Source organism: Cydia pomonella, chromosome 3 (genome assembly GCF_033807575.1).
Source record: "Cydia pomonella isolate Wapato2018A chromosome 3, ilCydPomo1, whole genome shotgun sequence".
NCBI lineage: Eukaryota > Metazoa > Arthropoda > Insecta > Lepidoptera > Tortricidae > Cydia > Cydia pomonella.
Window position 1 is genome coordinate 1,780,456 of NC_084705.1, and position 27,526 is coordinate 1,807,981.

The 27,526-nt window shown below is 35.7% G+C and overlaps 1 protein-coding gene across 1 annotated transcript; it reads left to right on the plus strand.

Annotated features, from left to right (window-relative positions):
• Positions 1 to 9,637: 9,637 nt before the first annotated feature.
• Positions 9,638 to 26,933, plus strand: LOC133515746 (putative carbonic anhydrase 5). The gene is made up of 8 exons (XM_061848323.1): positions 9,638 to 9,877; positions 18,065 to 18,097; positions 19,792 to 19,959; positions 20,442 to 20,565; positions 21,427 to 21,529; positions 21,978 to 22,093; positions 22,573 to 22,696; positions 24,151 to 26,933. Exons 1-8 carry the CDS (start codon positions 9,844 to 9,846, stop codon positions 24,409 to 24,411), a joined length of 963 nt encoding a protein of 320 aa, XP_061704307.1. The 5' UTR covers positions 9,638 to 9,843; the 3' UTR covers positions 24,412 to 26,933.
• Positions 26,934 to 27,526: the final 593 nt, after the last annotated feature.

The following is a 27,526-nucleotide window of genomic DNA, read 5'->3' on the forward strand; positions in this document are numbered from 1 at the left end:
AAAAACATTTTTGACGAAATAAATATTAGTAATTTTATATCACAAATACAATCAGGAAAGAAGATTACAAGAATAAAAACGATTTTAAGTTCAAAAAAAGTTATTTGACTGTACAGGGAATTAAAAAAAACGGTTACTGATGAAGTTAAAGTGACGTCACTCAGTTTGGGACTCCCTTCTCCTCCTTGTCAGCTCCCACCCTCTAAACGTGTGACGAAATTAATGGATAACCCCTATTAGAGAAATCAATTTAATTTTAGATAAGTATTATATTGCGAGGATATTCTAGAGCGAATGGGAGCCAATCGGGCGGTGAAAAGAGCTTTTGAGGGGAAGCCGACAGCCGACAGCACACCGCCCGGCCGGTCGACCGAGGTATCGATGGGCGGATGTGGTGGACACGGATCTGAACGAGCTCCAGGTTGAAGACTAGCGAGAAACTGCACAGGACCGAGATCAGTGGCGAGCAGTCGTGTTGGAGGCCAAGACACACTTCGAGTCGCTGCGCCAGAGGAGTAAGTAAGTAAGTATAAGTATTATACTCGTATTATTTGAATGTAGAAACATTAAATCTTTAAAAATAATAAGGTGTCATATCATGAGACTATCACAAAATGGTTAGTCACGTATTTAAGTCGATTAAACGTTGGAGCTGGAGAGGTTTTGCAATCCGTGCTCCAAGTCCAAGATCGTCAAAAACGGATAAAAACAATCACAGACAAAGACATCATATTAATAATATTAATATGTACTTACTTACTAAAGAACCAGTCCGCAGCAATAGCAGAAATCGTCGGTTAGATAGCAAAAAAATATGTACAGTGAGCTGCAGAGATAACTGATCCCCCTGCAAACAAGTTTCTATGCAGTTATCTCTGCAGCTTACTGTACGGTACATTATTGGCGAGGTGGGGAAGTAGACAATTGCTGGTATTATTTTTAAACGGACGACATAATCTCATCACCTGAGGGCCTACCGCGAACCACGTTCGACGTGTTGCCTCTCTGTCGCACTTGTAAATTTGTACGTAAGTATGATAGGGACGTTCGCGGTTAGCCCTCAGATCTTGATTTGATGCCAACATGAGGACACTTTTAACAACAACAATTTATTTTAACAACAATAAGGTTAAGCTGCCTTCGGGAAACAAACCTACATGAGAAAATATCCTGACAGTTTAAAAACATCCTGACATTCTGAGGTCAGTTGAAACAGCAACAGCAGGCAACAATAAAATAGTCATTTGTTTTAAGTACAAGAGGCAAAGTTGTTGTTTAGCCGCTCGTGCTAATATTTATACCCGACCCGAGAAAGCGAAAAGTGGAATCATCGTTGCGAGGGTTTCAAGGCAAGAGGGGTTAAACGAATTTTGCTACTTGGGAGAATCAACTTTTTAGCGTCACTCGTTGCCATGGTTACGATTAGTTGTCCAGGGGACAAAAGTTCATTGAAATACTGATTTTATGGTACTTAAATGAATTAAACTTGCGTTTTTGTGGTCGTTATAACCAATGTCCATAATGGGCCCCCTACTAAGCATGTTAATAGGACGGCATACAACGTCTCTTCAAACAAACTGTGCCACTGTTGTCCCTTGGACAACGGGACAGGATAACAAAACAAAAAAAGTTGATTCACCCACTTTAATGAAACACAATTCAGCGCGAGGAAATGACATCAAACAAAATCTACATTAACATTATTCAATATTAATATTATATCATCAAAAATCTTATATTTGACCATTCTTCCGCTGTCAGATACATAATTTAGCAAAAACAATGTCATCTGTCACCTAACACCATCCTAATCAACCGCACTACGAATCTCTATTCAACCTCTAAACAGATTTACTTTACAACTTTCCTTCCATTTTCAACTTACACGCTTTACAATAAGGTTGCTTTTAGAACGCCTATAATGACATAATGCCTTTCAGTGAAGGCGCAAAATACATCAGGTTAAGTACCAATTAGAGTTCACATTTTACTAGCTTCTATCCATTTAAATCCACTTACGCCGACCAACTTACTTTTGTAGTTGTCCATGGCGCTAACAGCATGTGGTTAGTATCGGGATTGTGAGTTCACCAATGGTATAGATAAGTTGGTTGTGTTACCATCATTCACACGAGGCAGACTGTATCAAAGAGAATTATCATAGATATTTGCTGATATGTATTGATAGAATTAATTAATATGATTTGTCTATTATTAGAACTATGTGACGTTTTAAATTAAATTGTGAGAATTTTCTTTACGCTGTTACATTGAGCAACCCCTTCTCTGCTCTAGCTCTGCGAGTACCTCCAGCAGGCTTCAAGAAACCCCGCCTGTGTGGTCTGCTCTTCTCGTCTAAGAATAGGAGTTGCCAACTGCGGCCACCACTGGTACAAATGGTGCTGGAGCTCCTCTCCTGCCTGTAACTGTGGGCACTCAGACCAGACCATCAACCACATAATTCTAGAGTGCCCCCTCACTAGATACATAGGCTATTTAAACGATTTTAAGATCCTGTCAAAAGAAGCAGTCGCGTACCTGGGAAAGGCGAAACTAAGTTTCCATATGATATGCCATACGATAAATCAAAAGAATTTAGCATCAGTAGTAGCGGATGAAACAACGCGCCAAAAGTATCTAGACATTCTAGAGAACTATTTCGAATAGAGGTAAATCTCTAGAGTTCGCATTTAATAGTGTTGGTTACGGGTTACGGTGTAATCTTTCTTCATATAGAGACATATCTTTTTTTTGCTAAGCCGTTACATAATATGGACGCGTAGTTAATTAAGCTACTTTAATTTAGTTAATCACAAAATTACGAAGCTTCGAAAATTCTACTTTGGTGCTTTGGTGCCGAGAAAATAGAGATCCAAAACAACTCAATACAGTTACAGTGTCTAAACTTGTTTTCTGTTATGCCTATAGCACGTAAACGCACGCAGATAAGCGGTATTGAACCTTTAAGTCTAAGGAGAGACTGCCTCCTTGTGTGTGTTCTACCGCTTGTATAATGGGCTTCGCTCTGAGGAATTGCTTGACATGATGCCAACGGCCACTTTCTATCACAGCACCGCTCGCCGTTGCAGGTATCCATAGGCTGCGGTGACTGCTTACCATCAGGCATGCCGTATGCTTATTTGCCACCGTCGAGGTATATTATTGTATTTTAAGGAAAATTTCACGTAAGTAGTAAGTAACATCTTGACGCGCAGCAGGCGTAGGCGTATAGGGAAAACGTCACTTTTCAACAAAGCTCTTCAAGAAAAAGACGTACTGGCTATAAGGGGATAAAGTTTATTATTCAAGTAGGCATATTACAATGCGCTTATGAACGTCAAATAAAGCTACACCGACTCTAACCCTACACCTCTGACCCGAGAAGATTTAAATCCCCCCTCAATTGGAGGAGGGTATCCCTATTTGGACCGGCAAGAAACTCGGCGGGACACATCTCTTCAAAACATTACATGTTATCACGTCGATAACGTGTCTATTATATGCCTGCTAGATATCTATCGTCAATTTAAGCTTTTTTCAAAAGGCTATTATTGTGCTTATCGAGATCATTATCAATCCTATATTGTCTAGACACCACTTTGTTTAATTTTTAATCGGGTTTTAACACTTTTAACATCCTGCCAGATTCTCTTGATTCTATTGCCTCTATTGGTATTGACCGGCGAACGTGTATGAAAAATGTTATGAAAGTAACGAAGCGAAAAAAGTATCCGTGTCAGGATTAAGCAAGTGCAAATCCTTGGTCTCTGCCTGCCCCTCCGGAAAATAAGCGTGATCATATGTGTTTGTGTATGTATGTATATTGATTAACGCGCTAGAAAGCTTATAGGAGATACGGGATTGATAGAAGCTAGACTGCAGCCTTGAATACCGTAGAAAAGAAGCTTGTTTATCGGTATTCTATTTTACAGGATATATTTCGGCGAGTGTGCGATGGGATTACATTAACATAAATCCCCTCATCTCTGTCCTGCCATCGAATCTTCTTAAATCTGGATCTTTAGAATGAATAAACATATTTAAAAAAATCCAACATTAAAAAAAAAACTGCTAGTAGACGTCAAGCCCCTCAGAACCTCAAAGACATACCACATTTACAGTAACACCATATAGTGATAGCAGTAGTTATAAATAAATAAATAAATATTATAGGACATTATTACACAAATTGACTATGTCCCACAGTAAGCTCAATAAGGCTTGTGTTGAGGGTACTTAGACAACGATATATATAATATATAAATATTTATAAATACCTAAATACATAGAAAACACCCATGACTCAGGAACAAATATCCATGCTCATCACACGAAAGTAGTTGTAGTAGTAAACACTTTATTGCACAAAACAAGTACATAACACGGAGAGAAGACCTGTAGTTTAGTGTAGTGTAGTGTAGTGAATGTGTACAAAGGCGAACTTATCCCCTTAAGGGATCTCTTCCAACTAACGTTAAAGCAACTGAGAGATATACCTACATGCGAAATGATAATGAAAAATACATAGCAACATTTATGAATACAACAGCTAATACCTGAGTAATACATGATCTTTTAGGTAAGCATGTCCATGCTAGATTTCCAATAAAAAAAAACCTACGAGTACATCACTTTTAAGTTGCTCAGAAAATCAACTGGAAAACGATGCAAGGTTATGACACCATCCAGCTGATCTGATGATAGAGATAGGAGGTGGCCATAGGAACTCTGTGATGAAACAACGCAACCTATTTGTGTTTGGCGTTTATAGGATTGTATCGATGATTATTAGTTGCCTGCGGTAAGAAAAGCACAGTCAGCGATAACAGCTTGGCCCAAAAATTTTATTTTTTCCAAAAACTTCATATATTTTACTAAAATCTGATCAAATTGCTAATTTTAATATCGTGAATAAATATATATAATTCTAATAATGTAATTAACCTAAAAAATCTCGAAAAAAATATTCGGTTTTTAAAAAAAATATTTTTTTTCATCGGGAACATGGAAATTGGCCTCGTAAAAGTTGATTCGCCCCCCTACTAATATTATTTAAAAATGATATGTATTTATTACTAAATAACGTAAGATACAATATACAATATACATGAAGATGGAGACAGTAAAGAGCTTCTTCTTCCTCGCGTTGTCCCGGCATTTGCCACGGCTCATGGGAGCCTGGGGTCCGCTTGACAACTAATCCCAAGATTTGGCGTAGGCACTAGTTTTTACGAAAGCGACTGCCATCAGACCTTCCAACCCAGAGGATAAACTAGGCCTTGTTGGGATTAGTCCGGTTTCCTCACGATGTTTTCCTTCACCGAAAAGCGACTGGTAAATATCAAACGATATTTCGTACATAAGTTCCGAAAAACTCTTTGGTACGAGTCGGGGTTTAAACCCGCGACCTCCGGATTGCAAGTCGCACGCTCTTACCGCTAGGCCACCAGCGCTTCAGCAGGTAAAGAGCATATAAAAAAAACTGCTGCCCTCAGTAGTGATAAGAAGAGGTAGTAGAAGAGAAGGGTCTTGAGGGACTTTCAGTATATAATTCTTTCCATCTTCGCACTCGAAAGCTTTAATGTGTCGTCTTGAGCCTCTGACTCTTATCGAGACAGCTGTAATTACGGAAATTTGAACTTTAACTTTCAGCCAGAAAATAACATTTTGACATACATATCTAAAGCTTGTTTATTATGTAACTAAACAAGCTTTATTATGTTTTTAGTATTAAGTATTTAGTAACTATCTGGAAAAAACGCTATTAACGCTAACGCACACAAAATCTTAAATTATTCGAGCGGTGTAAATCAAAACGATAATTTTATAAATAAACAAAATGTTATCAGTCACATTCACTTTATCAGTATCTATTGTAAGTTATGAATTATGCATTTTGTATATTTGAAGGCCAGTATTCTCATAAGTCATAAGTATACTTGTTTTATGTTTATTTTATTGCGTAACGTCGGCCTAAACTTTTTAATATCACAGTTCAAATTGTCTCTTATATTAAAAAAACTGAGCAAGCCCTCCAGCGCCCATCACTAGGATCCAACCAACATCTGCATTCGCGGCGGACGCCATAACCAGAAATACCTGAGTTAATTCAAATTCAAATTATTCAATTTTTAGGGTTCCGTACCCAAAGTGTCAAACGGGACCCTATTACTGAGACTGCGCTGTCCGTCCGTCCGTTCGTCCGTCCGTCCTTCCGTCCATCCGTCCATCCGTCCGTCCGTCCGTCTGTCACCAGCTGTTTAGCCAGTTGAAATTTCTACAGATTATGTATTTCTGTCGCCACTACAATAACTACAAATACTAAAAACAGAATAAAATAAATATTAGGGTTCCGTACTCGAAGGGTAAAACGGGACCCTATTACTAAGACTCCGCTGTCCGTCCGTCCGTCTGTCACGAGGCTGTATCTCATGAACCGTGATAGCTGGACAGTTGAAATTTTCACAGATGATGTATTTCTGTTGCCGCTATAACAACAAATACTAAAGAGTACGGAACCCTCGGTGGGCGAGTCCGACTCGCACTTGTCCGGTTTTGTAATTGCCCGACATAAAACACAAAGAATTTCGTACATTGACCCGCCTGTTTCCATCTCTATCGCACGCGCGTAATTATATTGCTGTCCCGCACGCACCGTGGCATTGACCGCTGGCTGGCATCATTGGCGGGATAGCAGTATCGCGCGTGTGCTATAGGAACAGGGCTGTTACCGTGAAAATCTAAGTTCGTCAATTGCGGGCATTTTTCGGTGTCACTCTAATTATGTGTTAGTGAGTGTAAAAGAGAAAGATCCCCACAATTTGCGAATCTCGGTTTTTGCGGTAGGCCCCCAGGCGGGTTTACGTACGGAATTCTTCGTACTTAGCGTCCTTTTTTAGAAAAAAATTAAAAAGAATCTGCAGGACAAAATGGGTCGGATCGCACCATCACTGCTGCCGTCTACCAACTAGTTAAACAATGAGGCTTTTTCATTTTTAATCGCACTAGCTCGAAAAATGTCTTATTTCATGCAGGTATACTGAAGGACAAAGGCATGTATTGTTGCCAAGGGAGTTAATGAATTGTGAAAAAAAGCTGTAACTCCCGAGATTAATGTCCCGATAATTGCGTCACTAATTTATATGAACCAAGTAGGTAAGAATGAGTTTTTCTTCTAAAATACTGACGTTTATTATATATTTTTATTGTTTTTGTAAAAAAATAATTGGTTTGATTAACTTAATAGCCGTTTAAAATATTTTTACAGAAATTTCAATCGTGGCTGTATGTCGGATAGGTCTGTGCCTTCGATGCCTAAACTGTCAAAGAATGACAATATGGCGGACGAATGTTTGAAATGTCACCGTTATGGAAGATGGAGGTAAGGAATCTCCATATACCAACAAAAATCGCCAAAAAAACCTTAAATAGGTGGCGCTACAATACCTAGAATACTTGAAAAAAAAAACAAATCATAGACAGCGCACTTCACTCCATCAATAACGCCTAGGTTCTTAGCTACTGTAGCGCTGCTCTGGAGAGATTTGGAACTATTATTTATAGCTGACAACTGGATACTTTTACATCAGTTCTGCCTATGGTGATTACATTCCTTACCACTACCTTCCATGGTCACCGTATTTAAGAATTATTTCGCTTCAAATTTAGTTTTTTCTTCGCAAGTATATTGCAAACTCCAGCCTACGGCTGTCGTGCAACTAAAGACATCGTTTGCAAAATTTCACTTATACCCTTCGTTGCACAATGTACTATTTATTTTTTCAGAAAAATATTTTTGGGTCACATAACGTCAGGTAAAGTCACTTTTGTGGAGCAAGTCGAGGGTGATCGTTGACCCAACAATCATTCTATAAAAAAAACATATTCGTTACCGGCAGGAATCACGTCCTTTCTGGTAGGGTAAAATCTACTATAAGTACCTGTCAATACAACATTTTTTTGCAGATACACATAGGTACATATGCTGAGAGTGAAGATTGTTATTTATAGGTACAGGCAATCGACCAAGCCATTTTTACGAAAAAACTATGTAGGTATTAATAGGGTATCCTAATCCTCAGAGATCTGCCTAAATATGTTCCAGGAACGAAAAGAAACGAGCCCTAGGGAGCTTAGCCAAGATGCCAATCGTTTGCCCTAGACAAAGAAACGCTTTCTGTCTCTCTATCACTCTTACTCGTACATATTAGTTAGAGCGATAAAGTTCATATAATTTATATTTACATTGGCAACAATCCTATTTGCGTTTACTCTTTGTCTTTGGTTTTTTAACTCCTCTTCCTTCTCGTTTTTCATGTGTTTGACGCGCAAAATGTGTATCCCTTTATTATTATGTTTTTACCTAAATAAATCTATAAAATATTACTAATCTTTAAAGATGTTATAAGTTTAATTCTGTATATCTATAGGTAGACAGCGTTTCGTTGTCGTAAGTGCAAACGATTGGCATCTTGGCTAGGAACCTATATTTTAACTCCTACCAGTCCTACTATTAGAATTAGAAAGAGTTTTTCGATTATGTTAGAAGTTACGAGCTTTCATCAAAACTTAAAAAAAGTCCCGAACCCTGGGTACCGGTAAAAAATTAGCAGTTCTCAAACTTACTTTCATTATTTATTTAGGTACTGTTGTCCTATTTTATTTATAATAAGTCAGAGCCAGAAATCGGCCGCTGTACCCTAACTTCCTGAGTATGAATTTTATTAGTAAATTGGTGACCTGTGCACGACGCACGGACACACAGACCTGCAGTTCGAGAAACTGATTCTGATTTTGGAACGAAGTGTCGAACGAGTTATCGGACGATACAGGAAACGGTCTTGGCGGATGGGCGAAAATAAGTATAAGATTTTTCCGTCACGAAAACCTGTCACGACCCTTTCTTAATTTCGTTCTAATGATTGAGAATGATACTGAGGATGAGGATGGTGGAACGAAGTTCCATATCGCACAGTACGGGCTTGGTGGATGGGGGCTTTGGGGGGCTAGGCGAAAAAAGTGTAAGAGTTTTCCGTCACGAGTTGCCGTCACGAAACTTTCTTAACTTCGTTTCAACCGAGTGATCCGCGACACTCACGCGTTATACGTCGTTTTTTTTACCCGACTACGAGGTGTGTGATATTAACAGTCTAGGTATGTATGAGGTATTGTTAGTCGTGTGCGTGTGTTCAACCTCGATTTTTTTTTAATAACCGTAGTTCGGTTAAAGTTTTTCAAACAAGTTGCTTTGTTATGGTTTTTTTTTTGTTAGGAGTAGGAAATTGAAAGAGATGGTGTGTATTGTATGTACTCGGCAATATTTCCGAGCCAGGCAATATTCCCGGATCGGCTCGCAATTGCATTTTCGCGTATAACAACCGTAGTAAAGAATAGTTTTAACGTGAAGGTACTTTACTGCGCAATGAGGTTTAGATATAGATGAATGAGTTTTACAATGTCTGTTATTAAATTACTTACTACTACTTAAAATATCAATTACTTTCAGGCATCTAAGGCCCAAAAAAAGTTATGTTGGTTACGCAAAATTTTTATCGTACCCGATTTGTGGATCAGTTTTGCATTGTAATCTTGCTGTGTGTGGAGCACAGTGTCCGCTCCGCCCGCCGCTGTTCCGCGCCGGGCCTACAACGTCAGAGCGCGAGTCGCACGGCGCGCGCCGCCGGTTCGCGATAAAAAAATAAAAACAAAAAAATACGCAAAATGTATAAAAAGTTGACAACAAAGTGTCACAGCTCAGTTGTCGTAGGCCGGTGTGCATGTGTGCATGTGAATTTATAAATTCAAATTAAGAAAGTTCTTAATTTGAATTACGTGTGTCTGAAAATGAAGGCGTTTATTGTTATTATTTGCTGTATAGGTAAGATTTTTTTGGTATCTTACTATATATATATATATTTAATTTTTCCTAATTTGTACACTTATAGTAAATTGCTACACAACTTTTTTTACAATTGACATAGGAAATTTAATGTTAATTAATACGTCAAAACAACATTTATACAAGAGGACTAGCAACAAGCACTTTCAAATAGACCATTACAAACAGAGGAATTTAAATTGTTTGATTAATATAATGATATCAAATTTTTTGAAAAAAAAATCAAAATAAGATCTCTACTAAATAGTCTAATTAATACAGTTTAATATATGTTTGAAATATTTACCTAAGTATATATATCAGTTACACTGTAAAAAAGATATATCTACCTTTTATTGTAATATCTTTTCCTGTATTAAAATCGCATAATCCAAAGTCCCATTAGCTTTCAAACCAATATTTGTAATTAAACATTTATAGATTTAATTTTCGAGGTTGAGGTTTGGCGAAATCCATCGTTAATAATTCTATACTTATAGGTACCAAGTTACAAAATATTTTTCAAATGAACTGTCAAATACGCCTCTATCTTCTAAGAGTTAGTGATTAAGTATGTGTGAATAAAACTTACAACTTTCTAATAATATAAAAAGGGTTACTACCTATACTATACTTATAAGTCACTACATATTATAAAACACTGTTTCCTGTGTAACAATTGTAACATATATTATGCACCTACCCTGTGTAATGCCCTAGCATACATAAATAATGTATTCATCAAACGTTTGAAAACGCTTGCAAGCAAAAACATACAATTTCTAGTTGATTTGTCAATGTAATATCTATTGTTGGAATGTACAGTCAGTAATACTATTAGCTTAACACTTTTGCATACAAACTCCTATGCAGGGATACCCTTTTCTCTGCAGCTGATTGTACAAATTTTTTTTTATTAAAATTCTATAAATTATAAAGTATTAAAAAGATTCACAAATAAACCTTTTATTTTGTTCCATACATTCCAGCTTTGGCTATAGCAATAGCTTTTAAAAACCTACAGAAAGATGTTGTTATATTTGACCACAATATGTAGGTCATACTGAACAACATTTGCTGTGGGGCCCACCCCTAAAACAAAAATCTATGATCTGAGAAATAATATATTATTTGCCGAAATGTATGCGATGGTAATTTTCGGGGTTTTCGGGATTGGAATATTGTTCACATTGACTCCTCAAGGTATGGTCAGGCATAAAATAATCACTGTATAACTCAAGTACTCTTCACCCTACTCAATTACTTGGACCTAAATGCGAAGAAAATTAATTGCCTTTAACTACAGAAACTTCTAGGCACATTTACAAGATACAAATGACATAATACAATATAATTAACAAATACTTTACAAAACCCACAAAAATTTATAACTATATCAAAAAGTAAACCATTGTTAAATTTTGTTTACCTTAAAAACCAATCTACATCGCTAAAAAGCGATTAAATTTACACAAATCGTAAATTTGCGCAATCAAGACGTTATCGGAAGTTAAATATTAAGGAGACATCTTGTTTCGGAATATTTCTTTATTTACTTGTACAGTTTTACCTTGAGGCGGTCAAAAACTCGACGGTGTAAACTATAACCTACATTCAATTTTATTATCTTCTGTACATAAATAACACATCACAAAAATGACTCCTTTATGTTAAAATATTATGTTTAGGTGCTATGTACATAATACTACAATAAGTATATGTAACGCTTAACATAAGTAGGTATTAAGTAAGTACACCACATGTACTTAACATATATATATCGAAATGTTGTTCATTCCAGAGCCTATACTTCGTTTTTTTAGCTTTAGATGCGATTTTGATGTGTCTTTTATGTATGACGTCCGGTTTGCCCTAGTGGGTAGTGTTCCTGCCTACGAAGCTGATGGTCCCGGGTTGCCGTTGCCTGGCAAGGGCATTTATTCCTGTGATAAGCATGGATATTTGTTCCTAAGTCATGGGTGTTTTCTATGATTTAAGTATTTATAAATGATATATATCGTTGTCTAAGTACCCTCAACACAAGCCTTATTGAGCTTATTATGGGACTTAGTCAATTTGTGTAATAATGTCGTATAATATATATATTATATTTTATTGAAAAAACACTTTTGGGAAAAAGTTTGTTGCTAATATGTAACAATTATATATAAATAGCATATATAATTATTTAAATTCTTTTTGTTTCATAAGTAATAGTTATTATTTTTTATAGCATTATTCAATAAAAAGACGCATCGAGTATAATCTCCCATCAGAGTTGAAATGCAAGGTCCGATAGCAGTCTTCCGTAAAAACATTTTTTTTTGGGATAAGGTTACCAAGCGGACCTCAGGCTTTTTTGTGAAGCATGGCAAGATGCCGGAACAACACTAGGAAGTTGATTACTGAAACTCTATTTTAAGTAGAAGTTTAATTTCCATTATTGATAATTCGTCGGTCTCCGTCGATTACTTATAACCAACTTTAACATAGATCCCAGAATCAGTTTCAATATTAAAGTTGGACCAGTCAATAATATTTACCACGTATGACCGTTGAAATAAAGTCATAATTTAAGAAAACGTACATAAATAAGATGCAAAGCAATACGTACGTGTGATAACTCACACTGGATGCGGTTCGCACGTTGCTCCGATATGCAAGTCGGATGTCGCTGTAATACGCGCTCAATCAAACATGCTTTGTCTCGCTCAAACATGTGTTTGAAAATTATAGAAATGTATAAGTGCAAATCCAATATCTCCATCATTATAAAAAAAAATCCTGACTTGACAAATAAATTCCACCTAGCTCAAAAAAATTACGAAAAGCGGTTAAGAAATGAGATCTGCAAAAGAGACAGTCGGATAAGAAAAAAAATGATATAAATAAGAGTACTTTTTTGCTCAAACTGAAAAGGACGTCACTTTACGCTCGCGCTGTCAATTTATGCTTTAATTATTTTTTTCCTTTTGTATCAACAACTGTGCTATGATCTTCCAATTAACTAAATATAAACGAATATAAAATATCTTAATTGCTCGCACAACATCGTCTTCGCTTTCTGAAAGGTTAGCAGGAAGAGATCCGTATAAGGAGTCCTTATGCGTCTGCATTTTTCGACCAGTTTTATTTGATCGTTCATTTTTTTACTACAGCTTTTGCCAACTGTAATAAATTATTGAACCAAAATAAAGCGGAAACAAATATATACAGGTATGTCTAATTAATGAATACATTCTAAGTTACTATGTTAATGGTTTTGTACCGTATATTAAAAAGATAGCTTTACGTTTATAAATGTTCATTTCTTACTTATAACATAAAAGTTTTTAATTTCGCGGGTTTTAAAAACTATACTAAATCGCTCGCATACCATTCGTATTTTTGTTTTTACAGGAAATATTGCCAAAAGGTTTTTAACATCGGGAAATATTGCCATATTTTAAATTAAAAACAATAATAGCTCTCATATAAGACATGTAACCAAGCCCTCCAGTGGCTGAGGCCGGATTTTTTAACCATCAATAATAGAAATATCAGAAATACCAATATAAAAACCAAAACAATATTTTAAATGGGCTTAACATTAACACTAAACGGTGATGATATTAAATTTTGCCCTATTTAGTTTACTATCAATGTATGGTTGCAAGCATGAATGTAATTATAGTCAAGTGACCGGTACCCGGTACCACACCCTACGCGTAGGGCAGGGCCGCGATTCAATGGTTCACAATCTGTCACCAATACAGCTACTGGTCATATCACAGACCACAGTTAATCGATTACCGAAAGGATAACATTAGATCCTGGGCATTAAATACCGTCTTATTGGTTTTTTATATACATTATACCTTTAAATTGATGATACCTTTAAACGAGCAATTCTTGTACATATATTTTTCTTACTAGCGTTGTCTCGGCATATTGCCATGGCTCAAGGGAGCCTGGGGTCCGCTTTGACAACTAATCCCAAGAGTTGGCGTAGGCACTAGTTTTTACGAAAACGACTGCCATCTGACCTTCCAACCCAGAGGGTAAAACTAGGCCTTGTTGGGATTAGTCCGGTTTCCTCACGATGTTTTCCTTCACCGAAAAGCGACTGGTAAATATCAAATGATATTTCGTACATAAGTTCCGAAAAACTCATTGGTACGAGCCGGGGTTTGAACCCGCGACCTCCGGATTGCAAGTCGCACGCTCTTACCGCTAGGCCACCAGCGCTTCTTATTCTTGTACATATATAAATATATATATTTCGGGGATCTCAGAAACGGCTTTACAGATTTTGATTAAATTTGTTATATGGGGGTTTTCGGGGGCGAAAATGGACCTTATCTCTGGGAATACGCGCATTTTTGAGTTTTTTCATGTTTTCCGAGTAAAGCTCGGTCTCCCAGATATTAAATGATCAAGTTTATTTCATTTTGAACAAAATGTTTGGTCACGCCGATATTTAGACCTATTGTATCTGATGATGTCTGTGCATCTCTCATTAAAAATACAGGTAGGTACCTAAATATAAAATTAAGTAAATGTATGCTACGTAGTTGCCCTCTCGTCTTACCCCCTTATTCATAATACTTAGCAAACCTTTGTAAACTAAAACGTCGAAAATTGGCATTCTTGCGTCAGCATTTCTATCCGATCGGTGAAAATCTTAAAATCGAATCAAGTGCGATCGGCGAACCAATTTCATTTTTGCGTCCATACCACCTGATTAGATCAGATAAATTAAAAATCAGATTGGGCGCAAATTATCCCATCTGAGTGCATAGACAAGATGCTAATCGTTAACGCTCCGTAGCGAACGAAACGCCACCATTTAGCCTAGTTGCATCAGCAGCTATTGCTGCGGAGCACAGAGTGCACAGTAGTAATACCATCGAGAAATATAAGTAAAGTAATGTTTCGTAGTCGACATCTAGCGTCAAGTAGCGGAATTTATAAGTACTGCTTGTTTGCAAATAGATGTCGTGACGAACGAAAACTCTAATTCTCAACAATTTTCAGCTAGTATTATAACCGGATTAACCGGACCTCTATTTTCAACTCCTTCTGCTTGTGATATTAGTTGTAAATTGTTTTGGCAATACATTTGTGGTCACTCACAACACTAGTGACATCTGGTGTCATGTAGTAGTACTGATAAATCCACTACTTGACGCTAGATGTCGACTACGATATAACTCGCGTTTTGGTAAGAAAACTGAGTTATGGAGTTAGCACTCTTTCTTTCTTTCTCAATACACATAATGCCTTTACTTAATAGAATATCTAAACATTGTAAAACTACGATGTTTATTTTAAGAAGCCCACTAATTTGATAAAAATCTTTCGGCAATGTCCTATTTCCAGATAATCAATCTTTACTTGATAAATCACTATTACCGATACCATCTTACTTAGTCAGTAATAATTATTGATCGGCATTAATTATAAAGTTGAGATAGTTTATGAAATAATAATTATGATATGCCATAAATTATATGATCACACACGTGCTCAGATAACGGTTGCATTAAGCCTTTCCTATTAAAATTATAATCCAAGATATGATTACCAAAAGTATGTTGTTTCCTTAAGTTCTCAATAGAATACAAATGAAGTACCTACTACCTACCCACCTGAAGTCTGGACCCGGTTATGTCCTTAAACTACGTCCAAAAGAGAGGTATGGGCACTTTGAATGTCATCCCGCTTTGTATGGTAGGTCACAGCACAACGGATGTCATTCCAGATCTGGAGCAGTGCCCATCAACTGGGGAAGTACCTTCACCTTACAGAAAACCGCAATCAAATAACACTAGACCCTATTCATAGTGTTGTTTTCCTGCCGGTGAGTAAGGTTCCCACAGCTCAACGAGGGTGCGGGGTGTTAGGGTCGGCAATGCGCATTGTTGCAGACGTCTATAGGCCACGGCGACTGCTTACCATCAGGCTTGTCATATGCTTGTTTGCCACCGACGTAGTATTAAAAAAAGTGGGTTAAACCAGGGATCGGAAACCGGTATTTTTTGTATGGGAACGAAAACGGTATTTTTTCGTTCTTTGTTAATTATTTCATTCCTAATCGGGCAATCTAATAATACGAAGTCGTTATGTAAAAACACAACTGAGTCCTACATTTTGAGTATAAAATAAACCGAAATATATGGTTATTTCGATGTTTTTGCAAAAAACCGGTTCCGATACCTGGGTTAAACTGCAATGTGCAAGTTGTATAACATTCTTAAAATAGGGAGTATTGATACTGCAATATTGTGCCGCCAGAGTGCAGCACTAGCACATACTGTAAACCATAAAGTAACTTATATACTTATAGTAATGGCTCTGTGAGCTGTAGACCTCGCAATAAGATTCATAAGCGTGAAAACAAAAAATACTTACTTCGTTGAATCATCACAGCGTACTCACAATGGTCTGCGCTATAAACTCTAATGACACTTAAGTCTTTTATGCTATTTTCTACCATTTTTCCAAAAAACAGAACGACAGAAAATTATATCTACTACTAAATCTGTTCACAATTTTTTTTTTCAAATTTAACGGTTGAGAATTGTGACCTGTAGAGGATAACATCCGGGCATACGAAAGCAGTTTGCCCAATTTAATCGGAGACCTTCGCTTCGGTCAAGTATGCTGTAAACAGTTTTTTAAGAAGTTCTCACAGATTATTTGATACGAATAAATATGACTAGGAGGTATGTTTACTATTTGTGCTAGTGGCGCCCCCTTCGAAGAATTTTGCGTTATATTCCCCATTTCCGAAGGTTTCTAGAAATATTCATGATAAAATTCTCATGCAGTTTCCACTTAGAAAGTTCTCGTTTAGATTAAGGATTACCACAGAGGATTACTCATTTTTCTTAATTTTTGTCGACTATTTCATTTATTTACGTCACGCATTTCAATTGTCATAGAAATTGAAGCGAAATGTAGGAAGACTGGCATTATCGTGCAGAAAAAAAATCCGATAACATTTCATGGGAACTTTGCGATTTATGAAAAATTTTCTTTGGCATAACGCTAGGTTAAACCGAAAAAATGTGCTTGAAGCCTAGCGGTATGAGCGCGCGACTTGCAATCCGGAGGTCGCGGGTCAAACCCCGGCTCGTACCAATGATTTTTTCGGAGAACTTTGTACGAAATATCATTTGATATTTACCAGTTACTTTTCGGTGAAGGGAGACATCGTGAGGAAACCGGACTAATCCCAATAAGGCCTAATTCACCCTTTACGAGTATGTTAAAAGGTCAGATGGCAGTCGCTTTCGTAAAAACTAGTGTCTACGCCAATTTTTGTGATTAGTTGCCAAGCGGACCCCAGGCTCCCATGAGCCGGAGCACAATGCCGGGACAACGTTGCTAGGTTAAACCGAATTTCAGACTATTTTATTAACGTGACGTCTTTGAATTTGACAAAGATATAAGCTTCAATTCTCCATTGACCACCCGGTATGTTACTCGTAGTACAAATCATAAAAGTTCCCATTATCAACTTGAATGACAATGTCCACTTGTCCAGCCTTGATATGGTTCCCTTTGAGGTGATGTATCGGATCGGCGACATAATAGGACCAGCACATTGTATACCTATCGAATAATAAAGTCTTATCAACATCCTTTACACAAAGACATACGCCATTTTGGTTTTGATTGAAACATTAACTTGTCCATCTGTATCATAGACTCGCACAATTTAACGTGTGAGGCCAATGAGATCATAATTGTTCAATTAAATACATAGATTAAAATTTTAAACATTTAAGAGTTTATACATTGCACAAGTTCAAACTAAATATAAAGATATTTTAAATCTACTATTTAAACACTCGGAAGAAAACACAGTTATTGACAGTTTGCCGAATACATTAGTCAAGTTTTCATAATATATAGTAATAAATTAGGAAATTAACTCTCCTCCAATTAATAGTCCAAATCCCGGTAAAGGTGTTTATAAAGACTGAACTAACTACCCTTTGATTCAATTTTTTTTTTTTTTTTTGTGGTCGTATCAAAAATACACTACACATACCTTCGTCTTGTACCCAACACAAACTTTAATGAGGTTACTATGGACCTGGGTCGATTTGTGTTAGGATCGAGTAGTAAGGATAAGATCCCATAATATTGAAGTATTTATTTAAAATATTTATATTTATCTTGTTTGTTTTGTTTCAGGTCTAAGTTATGAAGCTGAATGGAGTTATGAAGGTAATAATGTTTAAATTAATTTAAAATATAAATTAAATTAAATAATCATTTATTTCAGGCATTTACAGCCCATATGTATGTGTGTTATTTATTTATACCTTATTGCACATAAAATATTAAGTACAAATGACAGAATGACAGAACAGTAACATAATAAAAATAAAATAATGTTAAGACTTATAAAAAAAAAACCTAACATGCAAAAACGAGGTAGGTACAGTGCGCTGCATAATTGCCTGGAGAAATTATGAATGAATTCATTGATAAAGTCGCCATGCACTTTTACAAAAACCGGATGAGCTTTATAATTTTAATTGATCACAATTCATAACAGCTATCATTTTCGACTAGAAATAATGGTAAAATTGGTTAAAAGACAAAACAATTCAAATTATAAAATTAAGAAGATATTAAAAATAATTAATGTCAGCAAAGATTAATAAGAGTAAATTAATTAAAATATAAAACATTTAAAAAAATAATATATAAATAATTTAAAAATATAACAATAACTATTCGTTTTTCTTATAGTTAAAGATAGATGTTTTCGGCAATATTTCCCAGATGAATAATTTAACAAAAGCGCTAAAATACCCAGAATATATCAGCAGATCTAGGTCTCTTTCAAACTAGACGGATAACCTAGATTAGCAGCTGATTGGAAAATTGGATCTAGTCACACAGGTTTAATCATAAAGGCCCATCCAGGCGGGAACAATTATGCGCCAATCTGATTGAATTGTCTGATCAAATCAAGAGGTGTGGACGCAAAAATTAAATTGGCTCGCCGATTCCACTTTATTCGATTGTAAGATTATGGCTGATTACATTGAGGTGCGCACGCAAGAATACCAATTTGCATCGAAAATACCAATTAGTATGCACATTTGGGGGATTCTTTTTATTTCGAACCCTCGTATTCACCATGAAATAAAAATTGATGATTAAACTGTGTACGTGTGGTCCACACGTATACAGTTTAATCATCAATTTTTATATATATCGTCCACGCTAGATGAGATTGACGCGAATTTCTTTTCGGATCTAATTGATCAATTTCATGATCCCGTCTGGACTGGCCTTAAGAGAACACACAATTCATAGCCAAATGTTGAGTGATTTGTTAATCGTCATGATGAATTAACTTATGAAATGAATATTGTTAAATTTCTAGTACATGTTAAATTTTGTAAAATATTTATTGATTATTAAATAGGACATGAAATTAATTTGAAAAATATCATGCTTTAAAATAACAAATTAAGTTAATTTTGACGGTGATTTTTTAGTCAATTTGTCAAAAACAAAAATATGTCTTTTCTTGTAAAATGGGTGAAAAAAAATATTTTTAATTGTTTTGGAACCAGCCATAAAATAAATAAAAATAATTAAATAAATTACTAACAGTAAAATAGTCGTCCCCTTTTTGAAGATTGCAGAAAATGAATATTTTTGTACACTTATCTGCAAAATTGCATGGACACGTTACAGATGGAATACATTCACAAAGTGGCTACATACTTATACTTAATTATTAACTTCTTATCTGTGTATGATAGGGATTTTGACCGAATCGTTAATAATTTTTTTAGAAGGTTTTTTTTTGCTTTATACCTAAGCATAATCGGAGGTTAAACCCATAATTTTAGCCCAACACACGCATATGAAAGGTTCATAACAATTTCTTTTGACAGGCGAGTATCAATGGCCCGGAGTATGCAGCTCTGGTACTCAGCAGTCCCCTATCGACATATCGACCCGGGACGCGGTGGTAGACCGCCACCAAGCTCACATCCAGGGCCCTTTGGTCTTCCGGGGCTATCAGCAGGTCACGACCACGGCACTCAACAATGGACATACCTGTGAGTTAATAATAATTTACTAGATGTTAAAGATAGCTGGAGATGAAAGAGCATTCCTCGACAGAATATCAGTTACAAACGCTATAGATGTACTCTTTTAATGTCTCTGAAAAACTTTACATATTTCGTGGTTCATAGGGTTATAAATAGTGATGTCATGTCAATCAGCTGGCTATAATTCTCAGAAATATCAAAAATATAGATCAAGGGTCACGAATAAGTTTCTTCGGGGGTTTTTAAAATAAAATTAACATTACGGTCTGTTTTTACTTGAGTTTATTAAATAAGCACATGTAATGTACAGCACAAAAGGGCTGGCGGTCCGGATCCGGGCTGTGGTCCACCATTTGATGACCTCTGGAATAAGTATATAGATCTTATGGATGTGCCCACGATATAGCCAAACCTTATGACCTTACTACGAGGTTTCATCAAGTCGTGTTTTAACAATTACCTATAATATTTATTATTTTTATCCGTAGTAAAGTGGTCTTCAGTTCCCGGAACACCGGCCCCTGTATTGTCTGGTGGTCCCCTAAGAGGGAACTATACCTTCCTCCAGTTTCATCTTCATTGGCTATCTGAACACGCTATCGACGGATTCAAGTAAGTAATCAACCCCTTTTTAGTGTTCCGTACAAAACTTTGTTCACGGAACACTTATGGAATCACTTTGGTTTTGCAAATCGGTTATTATTTTTTCAGATTAGAAATGTTTTTACCTCAAAAGTAGTGGTAGCTGTTTTCCTCCAAAATTAAATCTAAGTAACTATGCACTGAATTATAGTGCAGTTTACATTTTATTGCGCCACAATATTAGATACCATAGACTAGCATTTCCGAAGAAAAAATTAAATACCACTACTTTTGAGGTTATTAAAAATGGACTAAGGTAATATATTTTTTTTAATAAACTGACTAATGATTGAACTTAGTCATACTTGATGGAAAGTGAAGTGAGATCAGTAATTGCCTTACGTAACTGTTGCTTGAAAGAGACCGAGGAAATTTGTCAGGGATATAGTCCTCATCGATTTCGATGCCGGGGACCCCCGCAAATTATGTATTTTGTCTGTTATGGGCTCTAATGTGGCTGGCCAGGCCGAACTTGGTGTTAAAGACCCTTTTGCAGGCGTCACAATAGAGTTCGCCACATGCATTGTATGTATACGCATAGGAGGGCTTCGGTCTTTCTTTGCGTTGTTGGCGTTTGTCATCCAAGGTATTGAGGCGCTACTGCTATAAGCTTATCTCGAAGGCATGTTGACATTAAGCTCAATTTAAGCTCAAAGTTTACTTCTTACGGTGAGACATCAGTTGCCAGCCAATTAAATAAATAGACCTTTCACATTCCTTACGCCGATGACCACGAGCCCAAAGTAATAATTTGACTGTAACCCCAATGAGGATTCCTCTGCCAAATGAAATGGAAAGGCCTTTTAACAAAACTTCTGATAATCTTTATAGGTATCCTTTGGAGATCCACATGGTACATGTCAAGACTGGGCTAAACGTAGAGGAGGCTCTGGCGCGCCCTGATGGAATTACTGTTATAGGGGTGCTTTGCGTGGTAAGTAACTAAATATCAAAAAAGTTTAACGCAATAATCCTTGATATTAGGTGTCATACTCATATTATATGGCGACAAAATATCCATTATTATATCTATAAGGTTATTATCATTCTTGGCGTGCATGGTTACTTAGAAGATTAACAAGGTCATCATTTTAGTCGAAGGTATGTAGGTACAGTCAGCATCAAAAGTAGCGGATCAAATAACGTTTCATATGTATCTACCATTCTGTAAAAGCTTAACAAAAAGTGAAGTCTTTAATATAGAACAACTAAGACTGTAAAAGATATACTTTTGAGCGCGATTTTTAGAAATTTATCTATATTTGGAAAAGTTATCCGGAATATCAGATACTTTTGGCGCTTTGTTTCATCCGCTACTTTTGATGCTGATTGTACACTTCGTTTTTAGCAGAGTAAAAATATTAAAATGAGATTATTTTCAGTTGAAAAGCGGGGCAGCAGCGGAACACGCTCTTGCTCAAATTGTCCCTTCTCTACCTGAACTGACCTACCGTATGGATCCTGACAACCAAACCATGGCTGAAATCATCGATTTGTCGTAAGTACCTTTCCTATTGTTGCAGACCGCAGTGTTATTTACCTCAAGGTTTAGAAAATCCCTCTCAAGTACAAGATGAATAGGCCGTGTCTAAAACATCCTATCTTTCTCAAATTACTCTTCGATCGGCCTTTCGTTTCGCCATTGTTTCACCCATTAGTGACGGCAAAGGGCTTTGTTTTTAAAAACATCCAAAACCTTTTTATGTTCAGTCAATGCTGCTGTAAACTCGGATAAATATGTGCAAATAATTACACCTTATTAAACTTTTAATACCATACTAATTTAGTTTTTCAGTGCTTTGACAATATTTAGTCTAGATATTTTGACCCTCCCTCTAACTTTGACTATTAATTATTAGGTACTTTTGAATTACTTTTGTAAACATTTATTTTCTTAAATATTACCGAACACTATACCACGCGGAAATATTGCCAAAGCAATTCATTCTCCTAATTAAACATTTGTATAATTTGTAGCCGCCTTCTGAGCCCGGAGCCGCAGTCGTTCTATACGTACCACGGCTCGCTGACCACGCCCCAGTGCCAGGAAGCCGTCACCTGGATTGTAATGGACAAGCCACTTGTGATCTCTGATAATCAGGTACCTACGAGCGCTATTTCTAGAGGAGCCCACTGATTAACAGTCCGCCGGACGGTATCGGCCTGTCAGTTAGAACAAAAATTTGATTTTCACAGCTGAATAGTAGATGTGTCAAAATATTATTGTATTATACATATTGTTGTGCTACGTAAATATTGCTGGCAATATTTTCTCTACTTTTAAAATCTGAAGTAATGTTTTTTTTTTCAATATTATTAACTGTTAAACTGTTTTGTTTTGTAGTTTTAAGCAAGGTTTATTAATATATTTTTTATATATTTTTTATGGTTATTTTTCTATCTATGTATATTTGTATCAATGCGTGTTTCAGTGTATTTCAGTGATTTTACACTTTTGTTTGTGTTTGTCATTCATTCACCGTTACTTCTGTTTTACTCATTTCCTCAAAGGTTAACTGGAAGGGATAAGTTCGCCTTTGTTGTATTTAATTTACTCTGTAACTGTGTTTTTCCTGTTTTTGTTTCTATGTACAATAAAGTATATACATACATACATACAAACATTGATTTCAGTGTAATCACCAAAACTAGAATAACTTGCCCGTAAATTACATCTAATAAATCTAATCCTCAACAATCTATAAAACCATATATTCCGATGTGTAATTTCTGATTGTTTCCGTCGAGTAATATTTATTCATGCTCTGTTAATTACCATACGCATTAACCTACGCTTGTATTATATTATCACGTTGATCACGCTTTCAATTATTAATACTTATGTACAATGTTACTTATTTATACTACAACCTTTACGCTCGGCCAAGCTTAGCGCGTATGAAATGCCCTTAAGCACAATATCTATACCTATGCATATAATATTGTAACAACTAAATAGGTACCGACATATTGATAAAGCTTGGTAATTTGATAACCAGAAATACGAAAATAAAGTCACTTTTTATTATCATTTATTATCTTTAAAACCAGTTTTTTAGTCCCTTGTATCTTAGTAATTAATCAGTATTTAGGTATTATTTATAGCAAAATATCAGCTACTTTGTAATCAATTATAATTACAGATATTATCTCCTCCCCTCTCTCTTTCTCCGCATTCTCAAACTGGGAAAATGCATGCTATGATTTAGATACCAAGATGACTCAAATCCCGTCAAAATATTTCAAAAACATTATCATGTAAATTAAAGGTGCCGTTTGGACGTCAACTGCAGTTGCCACCTATGGCCGCCGCTGTATCTCTCAATTTCCTTGATAAAATTAGTGACGTTTGCCGCTACATTACTGCCGCGATTTATTCCGTCACCTATAGTATCAAGGAAGTAGCGGCGGCAACAAAGACGCCGCAACAGTCGGTAATGCAGCTGCAGTTAACATTCAAACGTCACCATAAGGCCTCATTATACAAATATGTGCAAAAGCTTGATTAAAACGATGTATAGTATCATCGAGACTAACTTCTTGCTCTCTTTCCAGTACAAACTGTTCAGCAAGATTGACATCGGCGGGAACACATTCAACTACCGCGGCCTGCACCCCACCAACCGCATCGTCTACCGCTCCATGGCCTCCTGCGCTTCCATCGCCTCTCCAACCTTCATTGGTTTTCTTTTCTCCCTCATCATGTGCGCCAAATCCATCATGGCGACCACGCTGACCAAAGGCGTCTGTATTATTACGAATATGAAGAGGAGACTTTTTGGATTTAGCATTAAGGAGTGCAGTAAGCTTGGCTGATTTAATGTTTTCAAGGTCTTTTCCCTTCATATTTTAATAGCTTCCTAGGTATTATTTTACTTCCTTATTCCCTTCTTCATTGACCATCGTTATTCTGGTCAGTGTTATAATTTATAGAAGAGAGTGTTCAATTTGATTCCAGTGTAAAATAAGTTCGTGTGACTAGGCATTAGGTAGACTATGTCTGTTTATTTGATGTTTGTGGAAAATCTGTGGCTGTAAATATAAAGAGATTTAGTTTGAACGAACAGATATATATACCTATATGAAAACTTATACAGTATTTGAACTCCCTGGGTAATTGTAATGATAATGACATACGTACATAGGTGCGGTACCTACCTATTATCATTGCATTGTTGTGTCTTAATGAAGATAGTGATGAACTTGGAATATTTATATATGTGTTAGATAAACATCCAATATTCACAATACATCTGTTTTTATCTACTAACATACTATTGTTTGTAATACGCCAAAAGAATATAAGTAAAAATTTAATATCATTCTACTAATCTTCAACTAATCCAAAATATTATACCAAAGTCTTATACGAAAAGTAATAAAGATTGATAATTTGCATAATTATCTGAAGTCATATAAGAGCTCAATAAAAATAATTTATGACAATTAATAACAATCAATATTGTCAGATCCGGTCATAAAACAATCATGATATAAGTGGTTAAGTTGTAACTCACTGTTTTATAGGCGCGACAGGCAATTTAAGATAGAAGGAAGTCTTAACATACATAATACCTATTCAGATTACTTAGTCTGAATGAAAATGTATATAAAATATAACAATAGATGCATTGTTAATATTTACACATTAATTTAAAAAAAAACATTTATTTCAGACAACACTGTTACATAGGGTCCATATGTTCCAAAAAACTAAAACTATGGCCTAAGCCTATACTTATAAAATAAATGGCCTCTTTGGCCCCCTAACTCCCTTTAAGTGTACTACAACATGCCTGTTGAATTGACAATACCCAGTTATACAAAAGCTAGTGAACATTGAGGACTGTTGCTTCAATTGTTAAAGTACCGTCAATCGGGGTGAATAGGGACGACTGGGGTGAATGGAACTATGAATCAGATTTTGTGCCTATTCCCTTCAGCCATCCCAATCTACCCCGGGTGATGATATTTAAAATTAGCAACTAACACAAATAATGCCAAGTTTCAAGTTAAGCTTAGAGTAAAATAACGATAAAATGTATGAGTAATATTATAATTTAGCGTGCAAAAAACCTAGCTCATATAGCTTCATTTTGAATTACTTCTTTCCGAAATATCGTTTATTTTTACATATAAGATATTTTTAGGGTTCCGTACTCAAAGGGTCAAACGGGACCCTATTACTGAGACTCCGCTGTCCGTCCGTCCGTCGAACCGTGATAGTTAGCCAGTCGAAATGTCTACACATTATGTATTTCTGTTGCCGCTACAACAACAAATACTAAAAACAGAATAAAATAAATATTTCTTTCCAATCTCGAGGTTCTCATCCAATCACCGCAGTTAAGCAACGTCGGGCGGGTTCAGTACTTGGATGGGTGACCGTTTTTTATAGATAATGGTACGGAACCCTTCCTGTGCGAACCCCACTCGCACTTGGTCGGTTTTTTTTATTATATCCATGTTGTAAATTTATTTTGCACGTGATGTACGCATGTACCATGACGTCCATGACATTACATTATAGCAGATTAAAATTTAAGCTGCATTATTTGTCTAATCAATAATTTAGATGCAATCTATATCTCAACATCTAATAAATGTTGCGACTGATGTCTAGTGATAAAAATAATCCAAATTTTATTTATGCCGAGTTGTTAAAATAATTTATGAATAATTGTTAAGTTGTAAATTAGTTATCATATTGGCTGTGACATTACTATATTTATTATTTTAAAGTAAGTATATTTAATGCTGGATTGTTTGTGTTAAATCAGTTTACAGATTGAGTAATTCAAATCGGCAATTGGAAATCACCACTACTTTGATCTTAGGAGTCATTCATAAAGCTGTACAAAGACAGGCATTTTTTTTTTAAAGAAAATTATCATTTGAATTGCTCAATAAATACCATTATTTGAAATGCGGTAAAAGTTAACTAATGCTAGCGGCTTAACTCGTTTAGGTTGCACTCGGTCTATATTTTGTTTGATTTTAATTATCTATAAAATAGATATAAATTCAGTTTGTTTGTAAGTGATAATGAAAAATAAAATGGCAACGATATAAATGCAAAGTGCCATAAAATAATATGACAACAGAAAACCTAAGATATTTCATATCGGCAACCCAGTAAGTTACCTATGTCAGCATTAAACGATATATTTTAAGTAAATTATACTTAAGTTTTCTAAGTTTGAGCATTTCTTTTTATCTTGATATATCTATGTTTGCTAAATTTGGCAAAAAATGTTTTGTACAATATTTTATTTATAAGGTTGTGTTTTGTCCTAGCATATTAAGAAAATCAGTCAATAAATAAGTATACGAACATATATTAGTACTTTGTTTTCCTGTTTTTACCACCTACTACTAAGAGAATATAGTGTTTTACGAGTATCCTAAACGTAAAATAAACTTAAAATTTAAATATAAAAATATTTATAACCTTTGAAAAAACATAATACTTTAAAACTAGGTACAAATAATTAAATGCGATTTAACATTAAAAACAAACTAAAATTTAAATCTATTTAGGTTAAAAGCATTGTAAATCAACATAATTTTTATAGTTTACGATCAGACACTAAACCTAAATACTTACTTATACCAATAATATTTGCATGTACGCCTTAATATCTAAGTGAATACCAACTTACACTGTATAAGGTCATAAGTATATTAAAATTATCATATCAATATCCACCAGGATCATGTTCCCGGAAATATTGCCTAAGCCAACTCAACGTGATGGCAATATTTCCTAGAGTACGTAATCCAGCCGCGTGCGGGCCACTTTTTCGGACTTCGATTCTTTGTCTTTTTAAGTAAAACATGTAACTGACAATTAAATCAGTTGTAGCCAATATCTGTCTGTCCAAGCTAACTCTGCAAAGACTTTGATAAAACAAAGTTTGAAAATGCCACT

What these genes read in the sequence shown, in the direction of transcription:
- LOC133515746 (XM_061848323.1), top strand. Translation starts at nt 9,844, where the DNA reads ATGAAGGCGTTTATTGTTATTATTTGCTGTATAG. An exon ending in GCTGAAATCATCGATTTGTC is followed by an intron (nt 22,094 to 22,572) that starts GTAAGTACCTTT and finishes TATAATTTGTAG; the next exon opens with CCGCCTTCTGAGCCCGGAGC. An exon ending in TTGTGATCTCTGATAATCAG is followed by an intron (nt 22,697 to 24,150) that starts GTACCTACGAGC and finishes CTCTCTTTCCAG; the next exon opens with TACAAACTGTTCAGCAAGAT.